The 17273-nt window shown below is 43.2% G+C and overlaps 1 protein-coding gene across 2 annotated transcripts in view; it reads left to right on the top strand.

The window, feature by feature from the left end:
• LOC126354163 (putative inorganic phosphate cotransporter) overlaps window positions 1-17273 on the top strand; it is a 195266-nt gene that overhangs the window by 101754 nt on the left and 76239 nt on the right. For both annotated transcript variants that reach the window (XM_050003584.1, XM_050003585.1), the window contains exons 3-4: window positions 1521-1754; window positions 3218-3302. In XM_050003584.1, the coding sequence (XP_049859541.1) occupies window positions 1521-1754; window positions 3218-3302 (319 nt within the window). The remainder of the gene's footprint in view (window positions 1-1520; window positions 1755-3217; window positions 3303-17273) is intronic.

The following is a 17273-nucleotide window of genomic DNA, read 5'->3' on the forward strand; positions in this document are numbered from 1 at the left end:
GCATTGTGACATCTTCCCGCCAGTTTCCAGGCGAGGGAGAGGAGTAGAGAACTGGTCCATTTAAAAGAGAGGGGAGGAGTTAAGTAATTGATCAATTTAATTAATTAGTCATCAAATTCATAATGTTGGAAGGGGCTATTCGAATAACTGAGGCCTGAAATTGTGCTTATACCGGCGAGGGGGACGAGGGAGGGTTGGAGATTTCCAGAGGGTGTGGTGGTGAAAGAAGGGCAGGAGGAGGGGCGCGGAGTTCTCATAAGTACAGATTTTTCTCACAGGCCCATAAATCAACCCCCAGGGAGTCATAAACCAATTAACACAATAAGATAAGGGGAGCGGATCGTTGTCATGAATGTGTGTAACCCACATTAACAAGATGCCCTGATAATCTTGTTGCCCTGCAATGAGGTGTCTCACTGCGTTTCTCGTATCAGGCTTTTGGCCGGTCTTACTAGGTGTCAACTATGTGCGGCGGGATGAGCGGTTACATTGCAAGTTAATTTCGAAGTTCAAAAGTTGGTATTTTTTGAATTTATGCCTTCATTTTACTTTCTTAAGCCTATCCCACATGTTTGGCTGTTCACAGCTGATTCACAGGTTATATTAGTCTAGCTATGAATGTTTATTTGTTGACTCATTCTTTTTTTTCGGTTAGGGCCATTTTACCCTTTGAGGTGCTGGTTCATTCTAAGAAAGTTATTGTACTTCACCCACACAGGATCTCTCAAGCTGCTTGATAAAATTGGTGGATTTTGTTATACGTTCACATTTAAATCGACCTTATTAACACTAATTAATTTCACGTAGTGTCCCTCTTAGTTTCCCTTGCTTTTTAGTAGTGCCTGAAGATAGGATTTACGTAGTGAAACCCAGTGGTGTGTACGATTTTTTCCTGCGGGTGTGAATGTCCCACAAACAGTACACTTAAGAACTGTCTGAATCTCGTGGATTATTATGGACTACGTGCAAAACTGTGTGGACTGCGCACTACGTCTTAAGCGAGCATACAGCGACAACCTGTAAATCTCGCGTCACAAAAAGAAACAGTCTTCAACTACAGATGCCATCGTCGAAAGCTGTAGCAGCTGTAGAGCTGTACTCTCGACAAATAGAACGAATCTTAGTTATTGAATTGTGCCTGATGAAACGGAGAACGCAAAATGCCCTTTGTTACTGTATTACCGACGACTTCAGTCAACGCAGTTTCGATAATGAACGACCTAGCAAGTCAGACAACTGCATCAGATGAACAACTACCGGCGACAACCTTAACTAGCAGCTTGTAATTGGTGGGACTGATTAAACTTTTACTTCGATGCGTGTTTTAAATTTCTCCCAAGTTTCTATCTTTATTCATGCATAAGCTGCACTTTTGTGGCATCGAATGAATCTTTTTGGAATACCATGTACATCCCACGTATCGGCATTGTAAGGAATTTTCTGTTAATCTGTGAATAAAGTGATAAGATGCACAGGAGTGTGATGTTAGGTAACAATGCACCGTGCTGCGCTGTTTGCAGTCTGGTGAATTCCTGTGGAACGAAGAGCGCCAGGGCTACATGCTGGCCGGGTTCTTCTACGGCTACGCCCTGGGCCAGCTGCCCGGCGGCATCCTGGCAGAGAGGTTCGGCGGCAAGCTGGTGTTCGGTCTGGGCACCTTTCTGACCGGCGTCCTCACCATCGTCAGCCCATTTGCCGTCTGGCTGCACGAGGACCTCTTCTTCGCTGTGCGCCTGCTCGAAGGCCTTGCCGAGGTAAGACCTGCCGAATATGATGTATGTGCAGTCTTTCTACAGTTTTGGAGGGGAGTAGTTTGTACTTCTTTGCCATCCAGAAATACTACATTTAGAGCTGAGGCTATATTATGAGCATCAGGCATGCACTGGAGTGTTACCTCTGAAATTGTGCTATAAAGTTCATGCCTAGACGAACGATAAGTGGGTCAGAAGTTCGTATTAAGAAGTAGATTTAAACATGGGCAAAGAGGTACAGTGTAACTTCTGTTTCTCTACATAAGGCTCTTAGGAATATTGACCAGGATACGGCTTTCAAAATTCCGATGATAGGAGGGATAAAGTTCAGGGAGCCAAAAGTTATATACAACATCTACAGAAGACTGGCTACAGTTCTAAGAATCAAAGAGCTTGGAAGGAGAGCAGTAGCTGAGAAAGGAGTGACACTGGGTTGTAGCCAGTCAGTCTGCCCATTGAATAACGAGTTAAAGTAAATAAGCAGAAATATGTGAAGGGAGTTAAGGTTCACGAAGAAGAGATCAGAACTTTAAGGTTGGCCAATGAAGGTATAATTTTGTCAGAAATGGCTAAGGACTTAGTACAACACTCAACAGAACGGTTGCCGTACTGAAAACAGATGACAGGATGAATATCAGCAATAGCAAAAGAAACCCGTGGAATTCAGTAAGTTGCATCGAAGCTATGCTGACGGAGTTACATTGGAATAAGAGATACTAAATGTAGAAGATGTTTTGCTTTTAAGACAGCAGAGTAAAAGAGAATGGAAGAAGTAAAGACGATATAAAGTGCAGATTATGGCAAGGAAAGCATTTGTGTAAGAAAAGAAATTTGTTAACATCGAATGTAGATAAAAGACGGAGCAAAAGTGGACAATATGCAGTTCAGACAACAAGAGAACAGAAGTTTTTGGAATGTGGATGGCACAACCTGACGTAGGGGATGTTGAATAATCTTCGTTTTGACAGCTGTGCAAAGCATTAGGGGGAGAGGAATGGGAAAAATTGTAGTCAATGGACTAGATGTCAAATGTTTTAAAGCATGTAGATCATATAACTGTTTGTCTAGTAAGGCACTGAAGTGTTCAGACCATCCATCAACTTGAGAACAGCTTTATGTTATTTTTATTAAAATTTAATCTCCTCCAGCTGCACTTACGATTTCATATTTATTTGGCTACTAGTATCGACGTTGCGTCAACACCATCTTCAGACCCGTACACTTTGATGATATCAATTGTATGTGGCTGAGTACTAGAAGTCCGCGGCGAGACCAGTACGTGCTCCACATGGATGGTGGGCAGTAACTAGTGTCATTAGTAGCCAAATAAATATGAAATCGTTAAGTACAGCTGGAGGAGGTTCATTTTTAATAAAAATTATACTAGCTGATGTCCCACCAAAATCCAATTTAAATATGGATGTACTGAGAGCGTTATGTTAGGAGACAATTGCTTTCTGTTTCAGGGTGTGACTTTCCCATCCATCCAGTATATGATCTCCAAGTGGTCGCCACCTGGGGAGAGGAGTCGCTTCTCCATAATATTTTCAGGTATGCTTCCTTACACTGCTCTCAAATTTTAGAAATAGAAGACCTCTTCGCCATCCTCTGAGGCTGATTCTATTAGGACGTGTACCACTACAAGTTATTATTTACATTACCGCGAGGCTAAGTTGGTCATCCGGTCACCCATTCGCAGATACATATCTAATGGTCTCCAGGAACAACAAAAATTTGATATTCAGTATTACGTATATGATCAGTTTCTGTGTATTTGCCCTACTGTCAGTCTGCTATCCAGTTAGTTCGAGAAGAATCTATCAGGTAGAGGTGAGGTTAGTTTAGAAGTTCTCGCCATATATGGTACAGAGAATATGGCTTCGTGTGGTATCCATGTTTAGGATAGAGCTGTTATGAAGTTAACCTGACACTTACTGCATTGTAGATTGTTGTATGAGTGTTACTGAATAGAAAAGTAAAATTATTTCAAGTAGAAGAACATGTGGAAATTACTCTGTGACGTTTTTCTATATGTGCGGAGAATACACGTTTAACAAGTTCACGCCGGCCACCTGTGGCACACGCTAGACCCTCCTATTGAGCGGCATGTACTAATGTGGTACATGCTAGTCTCTACCAATTATGCTACCATCAGTACGCTAACGTATGGCCTATCAGCTAAGTCCAATGAACAGCTTTGAATACAATTTTGTGTGACCGTTTCACGAGTGAGCGTTCTGAACAAATGAGATACCACATAATTTATAATTACTTTAAAATTATTTTATGCGATCTGTTGTTCCCTTTAAAGAATGGACTTACGCCATTTTAAAAACAAAAGTTCAATAGGCCTGTATTAAAATAGCAGCCTAGGGCGTTTGATTAAGACCGCCGTCTACAGCGAGGAATTAGAAAAGAAGCACTGGCAGATGAAGGAAAGCGTGAATACGTGGCTTTATGGCGAGAATCGAAATTATCAGCGCCGGCGTGAACGTGTTATTGACCTACAGAGAGCTTATCTTGGATGCTTTGGTATTAGATTTGGTGATCAGGATAAAACCTAGTTACTGGGTTAGTTCTGTAAAACTTGTACAAAACGTACGACAGTGGATTATCGTGAAAAGAAAAAGTCTCAAATTCGACATGCTGAGGATTTCGAAAGGATTCAAAACCCAATTCGATTACTGTCTCTTCTTTCTAGAAAATATTAATAGATTTGGCCTGGGGTATAAAGGGACCAAACTACAGGGTCATCAGTCCCTTTTTCCTTATGCAAACAGAGCTCAAGTTTAAAAAAATTTCAAAAGGAGTCGGGTAAAGGAAAAGGGCGGAAAACTAACGGGGAACCACACGGAAAGAAGAAACGAAAGAAGGTAACCAAAATGGGGAAAATGTACACTAAAGGGAAGAGTAGTGAAAGGTATTAAAATAATATAGTAGGTGGCCGAGGCTGACTGATCACATGATTAAAAAAGGATGAGCCAGCCATTCTGCAACATACTAAAATCTCCAGCCTAAAAGAGAATGTGAGATGACCACACATCGGGATAAGAATAACACCAAGGCAAACAAACAGCAAAGTAAAAGTGAGGAAGAATTGAAATGGAGGGAGGGTGGAGGCCTGGGAGAGAAAGCCAGACTCCCATCCTTAGACTGTGTCATAAAAAAAACCTTACGAATAAAATGTAAAACAACACCAGACATTGAGGCACTGTCGCCGAACACCGGAGGCAGGGTGCTGGGAAGGTTAGAAGTCTGCAGCAGAGCGGCTAAAATAGGGCGGTCCAACAAGACATGTAGGAGTCACAGCGACACCAAGATGGGCCCTCACGACGGAAGGAGGTGCCCATATGTTAGGCAAGTATGGCCGATTCCGAGCCAGCAGAGGACAACGAAGTCCCTGCGAGTGGCTTCTATGGATAAAGGCCACATGTTGGTTGTCTCCTTGATAGCACGAAGTTTATTTGGTGTACTGAAGGTGCGCCATTCAGTGTTCCAGATTGCGAAATCGTGCTGCGGAAGACTTCATGGCTACACACACACGCAAACAACCTCAGCGCAGCAGGGCAGTCATACTCGTCGTCAAGATTCCAGAGTACCACGTCTGACCATCGCAAGGGACGATCGCCGTATTGCGCACAAGATTCGTCGTAGTCGTTTCGCATCTGCGCCTGCAGACAGAGAATCAGCAAGGGACTCCCTGCAACATTCTGTCAACCTGCGTCATTTGTCAGAGACTAGCAGCAGGCCAACTAGGGAATTTTCGTCGTACTTGAAAGCTGCCTTTAACACCAGAACACAAACAGCTGCATTTGGAAAGGAACCATGACTCGGAAGCATGGACTGCTGCTGAATGTCGTCGCACTGTGTTCAGCGGTTCTGCACGAATGTCTGGCGTAGGGGATTATAGCTACAATCTAGACAGAGGTCCCATTCTTTCAATGATTTGGAGAGGCGCAACGGGGTTACTTCTGGCATCAAGGTATTGGAGGCACCGCGTATGTGTTGAGGCCATTGCTGTTGTAGCTAAGAGAAAACTCATTGCACAATAGTGGATCACGAATATACTTCTTCCTCGTGTATTAAAATTAATACCGCAGTTTCATGGTGCCATTTTACAACATGAAGATGCTCGTCCACACATTTGCCGTGTCTTTATGAATTTTCTGCGTGATCATAAGGCCTTTGCAGCATCCCTGAATATGGAAGTTAATAGGAACATAAAAAAAGGGAGGAAGGTTTATCTGTTTAGCAAGAGTAATAGAAGGCAGATTTCAGACTACCTAACAGATCAAAACGAAAATTTCTGTTCCGACACTGACAATGTTGAGTGTTTATGGAAAAAGTTTAAGGCAATCGTAAAATGCGGTTTAGACAGGTACGCGCCGAGCAAAACTGTGAGGGACGGGAAAAACCTACCGTGGTTCAACATCAAAGTTAGGAAACTACTGCGAAAGCAAAGAGAGCTTCACTGCAAGTTTAAATGCAGCCAAAACCTCTCAGACAAACAGAAGCTAAACGATGTCAAAGTTAGCGTAAGGAGGGCTATTCGTGAAGCGTTCAGTGAATTCGAAAGTAAAATTCTATGTAGCGACTTGACAGAAAATCCTAGGAAGTTCTGGTCTTACGTTAAATCAGTAAGTGGCTCGAAACAGCATATCCAGACACTCCGGGATGATGATGGCATTGAAACAGAGGATGGACACACGTAAAGCTGAAATACTGAACACCTTTTTCCAAAGCTGTTTCAGAGAGGAAGACCGCACTGCAGTTCCTTCTCTAAATCCTCGCACAAACGAAAAAATGGCTGACATCGATATAAGTGTCCAAGGAATAGGAAAGCAACTGGAATCACTCAACAGAGGGAAGTCCACAGGACCTGACGGGATACCAATTCGATTCTACACAGAGTACCCGAAAGACCTTGCCCCCCTTCTAACAGCCGTGTACTACAAGTCTCTAGAGGAACAGAAGGTTCCAAATGATTGGAAAAGAGCACAGGTAGTCCCAGTCTTCAAGAAGGGTCGTCGAGCAGATGCGAAAAACTATAGACATATATATCTGACGTCGATCTGTTGTAGAATTTTAGAATATGTTTTTTCCTCGAGTATCCTGTCTTTTTTGGAAACCCAGAATATACTCTGTAGGAATCAACATGGATTCCGGAAACAGCGATCGTGTGAGACCCAACTCACTTTATTTGTTCATGAGACCCAGAAAATGCAGGTAGATGCTATTTTCCTTGACTTCCGGAAGGCGTTTCATATAGTTCCGCACTGTCGTCTGATAAACAGAGTAAGAGCCTACGGAATATCAGACCAGCTGTGTGGCTGGATTGAAGAGTTTTTAGCAAACAGAACAGAGCATGTTGTTATCAGTGGAGAGACGTCTACAGACGTTTAAGTGACCTCTGGCGTGCCACTGGGGAGTGTTATGGGACCATTGCCCTTCACAATATATATAAATTACCTAGTAGATAGTGTCGGAAGTTCCATGCGGCTTTTCGCGGACGATGCTGTAGTATACAGAGAAGTTGCAGCATTAGAAAATTGTAGCGAAATGCAGGAAGACCTGCAGCGGATAGGCACTTGGTGCAGGGAGTGGCAACTGACCCTTAACACAGACAAATGTAATGTATTGCTAATATATAATAAGAAGGATCTTTTATTGTATGATTATATGATAGCGGAACAAACACTGGTAGTTGTTACTTCTGTAAAATATCTGGCAGTAAGCGTGCGGAACGATTTGAAGTGGAATGATTATATACAATTAATTGTTGGTAAGGCGGGTGCCAGGTTGAGATTCATTGGGGCAGTCCTTAGAAAATGTAGTCTATTAAGAAAGGAGGTGGCTTACAAAACGCTCGTTCGACCTATACTTGAGTATTGCTCGTGGGATCCGTACCACATCGGGTTGACGGAGGAGATAGAACAGCACTGCGTTTCGTCACAGGGTTATTTGGTAACCGTGACAGCGTTACGGAGATGTTTAGCAAACTCAAGTGGCAGACTCTGCAAGAGAGGAGCTCTGCATCGCGGTGAAGCTTCCTCGCCAGGTTTCGAGAGGGTGCGTTTCTGGATGAGGTATCGAATATATTGTTTCCCCCTACTAATACCTCCCGAGGAGATCACGAATGTAAAATGAGTGAGATTCGAGCGCACACGGAGGCTTTCAGACAGTCGTTCTTCCCGCGAACCATACGCGACTGGAACAGAAAAGGGAGGTAATGACAGTGGCACGTGAAGTGCCCTCTGCCACACACCGTTGGGTGGCTTGCGGAGTATAAATGTAGATGTAGATGTAGATGTTGACGTACTCCCACGGCCAACAAGTTCCCCGGTTGTGTCCCCGACAGAAAATGCGTGGGGTCGGCTCACAATTTCCAAGAGAGAGTATCTGGTACACCAAGAATGAATTATGGTAGAAGTCCTTAGGAGTGTGCAGGGTACCTCGGGTGCCTGATATACCGGCACACCGCCACACACCAGTGCTTTGCAGGTTGCCGCCACGTTAGGTGACTGCGCCATCCGGTGCAGGACGCCGGCTATTTCCGGGTATGCCTACGTCGGGTGGCATATATAGGACTGCCGCTCGCAGGTCTCCAGCAGTGTGTGCCGGCGTGTGTACCACAGAGTGTGCCGCCAAGTAAACGCGTCACCGATACGGCCATCCCGTACGAAGGCAAACCACGTGTGCCACCGATCGGGACCACAACCGATTCCGACCTTGGAGAGTAATCGATGGCGACATACTGATTTCTCTTCAACCTTTTTTTTATTATTATTATTAACTATGGGACTTAACTACTGTGGTCATCGGTCCCCTAGAACTTAGAATTACTTAAACCTAACTAACCTAAGGACATCACCACACACATCCATGTCCGAGGCAGGATTCGAACCTGCGACCGTAGCAGTCGCGCGGTTCCAGACTGCGCGCCTAGAACCGATAGACCACCGCGGCCGGCTCTTCAACCTTCATAAAATTGTTTTCAAAGAGTGACAGTTATTCTTATCAGATCAGAACGATCTCTTTTGTTCTTTGTAGAGATTCAGTTTCTGTTGCTCATTTTTCTAGTTGCCTCCTTAGAGAGATAAATTCTGTAGGTCAAGGTTACCATCCCACAACGGGGCACATCAGAGAGGATCAATTGCCTTATGACACCCTTCCCAGGCAGGCAAATCAGTGCACACATTTAGACCAGAGGGAGGGGTGAAGGTGTAATGTCCCACTGATAAATGGCATCATAAAGTATAATCCCTTGTAAACGTGACATTGTAATCGCTGAAATAACATTATATATCCCCTGAACCAATGAAGTTTCATTTCGTTTCCTGCCATCCTTCAGCGAAGTTTACTTCTTTTGTCAAGCTGTGCAATTTGGAACAGTGCTTTTGCAAACTGCATCAGTAAGTTACTGTTATATGCATATTCCGCCTACCTTGGCAGTGGTCCTTCTTAGTTCTCACATACACATGAGGGAAATGAAACTGGCTCCTCGATTACCAGTTCAACATAGTTTTCAGATTTGCGATTGCCCAGAAAATTTTCTACAACTTCGTTGCGTGGCAAATAAATTATTTGGCATGGCAGGGTACAATTAATACATTTCCCTCGATTAATGCTAGAGAAGCAGGTCAAGGCAGTTTGCTGAACATATGACTGTTCAAGCGTCAGGGTGGTTACATCATGTCGTCGTCAAATGGAAAGGCGAAGAGCGTAAGTAATACCGACACAGCAGGAAGGCAAAGATACTACAGCCTAAATGGCCCGTTGCCTCACACCAAATCCACGGACTTAATGTGACGCAGTACCAAAATAGGTTTGCATCAGGCCAGTATAAATAATCTTCATTTTTAAAGGTAGTCTGGCAGTCACCATCTATACAGAGAAGCCTACAAGCGTCTACGAGTCGACATGAGTCTACAAACAGCCACCAAGAGGTTTAAACTCTACTAACTGTTGGTCTGCTGCTGACCCCAGTCTTTGGGAGCAAAACAGGCATAGAAAGCTTGAGGAACAGTTCAGTGCTAAGTGGACATCCTAGAGTATGTGGAGAGGAGGCTGAAGGAATGTGAAGAAAGATGCATTAAAAAAGGCGCGCAAATATGTACCTCTCACGATGAGGAGGAATGTGGAGATTTTGAAGAAGTTGAAAGAAGAGTAGTGCTTGCGCGGGTACAGCGCTTGCGCGGATGCATATAGTTGTAACTCTGTAGAGGTTAAGGGGAGTAATGCAGAATTATTAGCTTCAATACCTTTTGAAAATGCGCAGTCTAACAAGGAATCCCTTGAGTCTGAGGTCGCAAAAGGCCAATTACGTTTGCGGTATTCGACGCCCCACATATTGTCTGTTATACAACCACAATATTGGCTGGTAACGGCAGCATGGAGCCGGGCCGGAGGTATCCAGTGGTGCGCATAGAATGAGGCTACGGCGCGTAGCTGAACTGGTTAGTCCACGAGTAACTCACAGCTGTGGTACAGTGCTTATTAGTAGTGTTGATAAAAAGCATAGCAATAGCAAACTATAAACGAAGCAAACATTGCATTATATCCACAAAAGTTGCCGAGGTTGACATTGCGTCAGAAAGATGTGGCAAATGGGATATCAGCGTTTCTCCAAGATGAGTCAGTGGAATGGGCAGTGTCGTATAAGCTCGACTGCGCCGACAATGTACATCAGGAGTATAATGATCACGGTACGTGCTAAACAAATGAAAGTGATATTGAAACAGGTGTCGAGCCAATGTAGTTCATCACTGTTGTCAGACGGGGAGCCAAAAATCCCGTCTCCAGTGAAACGTAATGAAGGGCAACCATTGTGCGAGTAGCGGGTGCTAAGCACAATTACGAACATGGGAAATCATCCGAACAGGTTAGGACGGCAGCAATATGACAGTGTTGTACATAAGAATAACTACGGGTATTCAAGGGAGGACAAGGTGCACATGTTACCAGAACTGACGTTTGCGCTTTTCAAGGCTGCTCGATACAATTTACGGGATGTGCATGATAGTGACCTATTACGTTATGCACGTCAAATTGCACTCGATACAATTATAGTAATTTCAAGGGAAGCAGTAGATCGTTGTATAATTTAAAACTGTGCTACGGAACTGGAGGACGTAAGATAACGAAATTTCAAACAAATCGTCAACTTGACAATGCACAATAAACTGCAGAATCGACTCGAAAATTTTTAAATGAGATAAACAAACTTATCCTATCATTCAGTAAGGAATTTGTTTTCAACTCCGACCAATTGGGATTTGAATCGGAAATACATGCAACAAGAACCCTTAAAATTCGAGGTACCAAGGGAGTCGTATCAAGATCAACTAACATGAATGCTGTAACGCACTCGTAAAGAATTATGCCGGCTGTTAATCTGGGTGGTAAACTGGCTGGAGAGTTATTTATTGTGCTGCGAGAAGTTGGAGGTGTTCCGCCCCCTAAGAGACTTTCTCGTGTGCGTGATCTTGTAATGAAACTATGAAGTATTTACGTCACAGCAAGCAAATGGGCGTAAAGAACTACAGCTATGGAATGAGCACTGCTTTCGGCCAATAGCTGGTCAAAATAAGTTGCTTTTGCTTGCTTCCTAGTCCGCATATAAAAATCATATTCCTTTAGAGCAAACAATCCCTCCTGAGAAGTGCGTGACATGGCAGTTCTTACCACTTGAGACCTCTGGACAAATCCAGCCTCTGGATGTTTGTTTTTTCCGTGCCTATAAAACAGATTATCGTACTATCTGCAGCTACGCCATAAAGAATAGCCAGTTTCACAATAAGCTCCACGACAAGATGTTTCACATTCTTTTGGATGCCACCGCACTCCATCGGTTCTCATCAGCCCTTTACATCCATATTGTTGTACAGGATGGTCCCTTGATCGTGACCGGACCAAATATCTTACGAAATAAGCGTCAAACTACAAAGCACTAAACTTGTCTAGCTTGAAGATGGAAACCAGATGGCGCTATGGTTGGCCCACTAGATGGCGCTGCCATAGGTCAAACGGATATCAACAGCATTTTTTAAAATTAGGAACCCCCATTTTTTATTACATATTCGTGTTTTAGTGGGATCACTTTTTTCGCTTTGGGACAGAGCGCTATAATAGTCACAAACATTTGGCTCTCAATTTTAGACGAACAATTGGTAAGAGGTAGGTTTTTTTAAATTAAAATATAGAACGTAGGTACGTTTGAACATTTTATTTTGGTTGTTCCAATGTGATACATGTACCTTTGTGAACTTATAATTTCTGAGAACACATGCTGTTACAGCGTGATTATCTGTAAATACCACATTAATGCAATAAATGCTCAAAATTATATCAGTTAACCTCAATGCATTTGGCAATACGTGTAACGACTTTCCTCTCAACAGCGAGTAGTTCGCCTTCCGTAATGTTCGCACATGCATTGACAATGCGCGGACGCATGTTGCCAGGCGTTGTCAGTGGATCACGATGGCAAATATCCTTCAACTTTCCCCTCAGAAAGAAATCCGGGGACGTCAGATCAGGTGTACGTGCGGGTCACGGTATGGTGCTTCGACGACCAATCCACCTGTCATGACATATGCTATTCAAAACCGCTTCAACCGCAGGCGAGGTATGTGCCGGACATCCATCATGTTGAAAGTACATCGCCATTCTGCCATGCAGTGAAACATCTTGTAGTAACATCGGTAGATCATAACGTACGAAATCAGCATACACTGCACCATTTAGATTGCCATCGATAAAATGGGGGCCAATTATCCTTCCTCCCATAATGCCGCACCACACATTAACTCGTCAAGGTCGCTGATGTTCCACTTGTCGCAGCCATTGTGGATTTTCCGTTGCTCAGTAGTGCATATTATGACAGTTTACGTTATCGCTGTCGGTGAATGACGTTTCGTCGCTAAATAGAACGCGTGCAAAAAATCTGTCATCTTCCCGTAATTTCTCTTGTGCCCATTGGCAGAACTGCACACGACGTTCAAAGTCGTCGCTGTGCAATTCCTGGTGGATAGAAATATGGTACGGGTGCAATCGATGTTGATGTAGCATTCTCAACACGGACGTTTTTGAGATACTCGATTCTCGCACAATTTGTCTGCTACTGATGTGCGGATTAGCCGCGACAGCAGCTAAAACACCTACTTGGGTATCATCATTTGTTGCAGGTCGTGGTTGACGTTTTACATGTGGCTGAACATTTCCTGTTTCCTTAAATAACGTAATTATACGGCGAACGATCCGGACACTTGGAGGATGTCGTCCAAGATACCGAGCAGCATACATATCAAACATTCGTTGGGCATTTTGATCACAATATCCATAATCAACACGATATCGACCTTTTTCGCAATTGGTAAACGGTCCATTTTAACACGAGTAATGTATCACGAAGCAAATACCGTCCGCACTGGCGGAATGTTACGTGATACCACGTACTTATACGTTTGTGACTATTATAGCACCATCTATCAAAAAGCGAAAAAAGTGGTCCAACTAAAACATTCAAATTCTTTACGCACTACACGAATATGTAATAAAAATGGGGGTTCCTATTTAAAAAAAACGCAGTTGATATCCGTCTGACCTATGACAGCACCATCTAGAGGGCCAACCATAGCGCTATCTGGTTTCCCACTTCAAGCTAGACGAGTTTCGTTATCTGTAGTTTTTTCCTTTGATGCTAATTTCGTGAGGTATTTGGCGCGATCACTATCAATGGACCACCCTGCATATGCCTTCTTTAAGAGTGGATACCTAGCTGAACACCCTGCACGGTTTGTAGCTCCCAAAGGGCGCGCCTTCCATCTTGATACTGCGAACGTTTGTGATCACAGTGGCGCGCAATTTTTCATTCTGTGTTCATTGTGTTGTTATGGTTTGTGTCGAACAGTTCCTGAATATCACCAACGTCCATTTTGTGAAAAGAAATACATACGTCCTATAGGAGTTTGGTCTCTGCAAGTATCGGACACTTATTCTCTGTCGCTCGCCTAATGCACTTGGTGAGTCGTTAGTAGCTATTATTTTTCCTGTCGTAATTGCTAACTCAATACTTTGAAATGCGCCTTATTAAAGATTGAGATTTCAAAATCGCAATCTAGGGGATCCTTGTAAATGAATTATGGTTTTCTCAAGTAAATGTGTGGACAATAACATGACTAATTTAAGTGCAGTATTACCTATCACACTGGGTGATAATGTGTGTCGTTCACAGGCCGTGGATCTTGAGTCAAATGGAACGGAATTGCATGGGTTACTGATTTTTGTATCGTGCAGAGTGGAATAACAGAGAGTGATTTTGTTGTAAATACTGCGGAGGATGCACAAGAGTCAATCGATGAGGTTGCGTCTGTTGCAGATGTGAGTAGTGGTTTACTTCGGATGAATGCAGATGTTTGGACATCTGTGGTGGCTTTACATCCTCAGAAGAAGGGGTGGAGTTGCAGAATAAAAACGGTTGTCGGCCTACTGATTGGGTCTTCAAGGCTAAATACTTTCAGGAGAGTGTGCTTGAGGACGTGGAGGCTCACAAAAATGATGGTGGAAGTTTGGGGGAGGGGGGGGGGGGGACAAACCGTGATGCAGCCCCACAGGTCGGAAGGAAATGCAATCTTGGAAGAAGGCTTCAGTCCGCGTTTAGCGTTATGATGAGGGGAATGAAGAGCACTGCCTATTAACGTATTGTGCCAGGTAGTAACCTAAGTGAGTTTTGCATGGGCATAGTTTTAGGGGTGTGTTTCCTACCAAATTGAAGGGGAACAATTGTCACAGGAACAAAGATTTCGAATGATGTACCAAAACAGAGGGTTAAGAAACCGCAGGGTAGAACAAAAGAGGAGCAGTCCGTAAGAGATCAATGGAGTTCAACCATTCACTGTTAACAGTGATGTGTTATGGTGGTTAAAAGAGGAAGCATTTTCCACTACTATTTTTAGATTTTCTACATTTGTTAGGGATGGTATTAGAGTTTCGTGATTTCAAGTGAACTTTTGTTGTGATTAATGGTAGGAATATGCGTTTCAATGATCAAGATGTTAAACACATGTTGGAGATTCTTTGGGTGTTCAGGATGATTTGAACTTTCACTATAATGTGGCGATAGGGACGTACGAGATTAACGACGTAGTGTCTTCAAGTGATTACTGTGTGTTGCTTAGTAAGTTATTTAAACAATTTACTGCACGTTCAAGTTTCACCAGTGGTTAGGTGACGAGTGCAAATCAGTGTTATGAGTTTTATTTTGTTTTGTTTAATTTTGGGGGGAATACTGTTTATTTTGTTTCGACAATATACTTACAGCGATGTTTCGTTATATGTAATTGTCTGGAAGGTCATAACGTGGCATGGAAATAAGAGTTCTGGACTATCAGTCGAGCACAAAAGACAACTAGATGGAGCGATTTGTTGATAAGGAAGAGCTTTAGTAATTTTATTTTCCTCATTCATTACATGACGATTCAACAATGTGACGTCTGTTTGAGGTAATGAGTATATCTTGAGGCCACGTAGCTCAACTTACGCAGATTTCCCAGACTTTGTTCTAGACTTTGAGAATGAGACTGCTTAGCGACTTCCAACAACTTTCCAATAATATTTGAAGCTGTTTTGTAGAAAGGAGGTTGATTCTTTAAAATAATCAGTGCTGGTGGGCTACTGATTGTAGATTACTAGTCAAACCCCAATTCTTTATATACCTTTCGACAATATGCGGGCTAGGAAGAAACAATATCAGAGAGAACTGACACAAAATTTCTTTGTTACAGTCCCCTGTAATGTACGAAACAGATTCAGGCGTCTGATTTCTTGACAAATGAGTTAATGAGTTAATTACTTGAAGCTCGACGTTTTAAAAAGTTTGAAATTATCTATGAATTGCTATTTGCCCTCACTAACGGTCACTAAGCGAGTTTAGTCTGGGTATATTGCTCTCCGTTGTAAGGAAAAGCACGTTTCTCACATTTCTGAATGTTTATGACGTCTTATCTCATGGACTATTCTACGTACAATCGTATAACTTTGCAGGTGTACAATCATATAATTTTACAGGCACAGTCAGTAATATATGTGCAAACTGTCAGTAATATTTGTCGTGAATGTAGTTAGTAGAAACAAGTGATGAATTTAAAAATCATACCTGATGCTGAAATTTTACAGCATGAATAATGAAAATGTAGTGGCTCCAGACATATACACTCTTCCTAACTATAGTACTTGATTTATTGTGTTAAACATTTAACGTAAGATTACAGCTCTTAATGAGTGGATTATGAAGCATTTAAAATTTTTAAATTCTACCCTGGGTTAGCCATTCAGCCAATGCTAAGTTTTTTGTGCTCCAATGCACTTTACTGCCGTCTGCCGTTGTGGTCGCTGCCACAAAAGACGTTTTTTCCGATGAGTAAAGACCGATCTGTCGCAAAAAGAAAGACAGACTTTCACACTACTGGCCATTAAAATTACTACAACAAGAAAAAATGTAGATGATAAACGTGTTGGACAAATATATTGTACTAGACCTATCATGTGATTACATTTTCACGCAGTTTGGGTACATAGATCCTGAGAAATCAGTTCCCAGACCAACCACCTCTGACCGTAATAACGGCGTTGATACGGATGGGCATTGAGTCAACAGGGCTTGGATGGCGTGTACAGGTACAGCTGTCCATGCAATTTTAACACGATACCATAGTTCATCAAGAGTAGTGACTGGCGTATTGTGACGAGCCAGTTGCTCGGCCACCATTGACCACACGTTTTCAGTTGGTGAGAGATTTGGAGAATGTGCTGGCCAGAGCAGCAGTCGAACATTTTCTGTATCCAGAAAGGCCCGTACAGGACCTGCAACAAGCCGTCGTGCTTTATCCTGCTGAAATGTAGTGTTTCGCAGAGATCGAATGAAGAGTAGAGCCACGGGTCATAACATAACTGAAATGTAACGTCCACTGTTCAAAGGGCCGTCAACGCGAACAAGAGGTGACCGAGACGTGTAACCAATGGCACCCCATACCATCACGCTGGGTCCCAATATGGCGACGACGAATACACGCTTCCAATTTGCGTTCACCGCGATGTCGCCAAACACGGATGCGACCATGATGGTGCTGTAAACATAACCTGGATTAACCGAAAAAATGTTTTCCCATTCGTGCACCAAGGTTCGTCGTTGAGTACACCATCGCAGGCGCTCCTGTCTTCGACGCAGCGTCAAGGGTAACTGTAGCCATGGTCTACGAGATGATAGTCCATGCTGCTGCAGACGTCGTCGAACTGTTCGTGCAGATGGTTGTTGTCTTGCAAACGTCCCCATCTGATGACTCAGAGATCGAGACGTGGCTGCACGATCCGTTATAGCCATGCGGATAAGATTCCTGTCATCTCGACTGCTAGTGATACGAGGCCATTGGGATACAGCACGGCGTTCCGTATTACCCTACTGAATCCACCGATTCCATATTCTGCTAACAGTCGCTGGATTTCGACCAACGCGAGCAGCAAAGT

Source organism: Schistocerca gregaria, chromosome 3 (assembly GCF_023897955.1).
Source record: "Schistocerca gregaria isolate iqSchGreg1 chromosome 3, iqSchGreg1.2, whole genome shotgun sequence".
NCBI classification, from domain to species: Eukaryota; Metazoa; Arthropoda; class Insecta; order Orthoptera; family Acrididae; genus Schistocerca; species Schistocerca gregaria.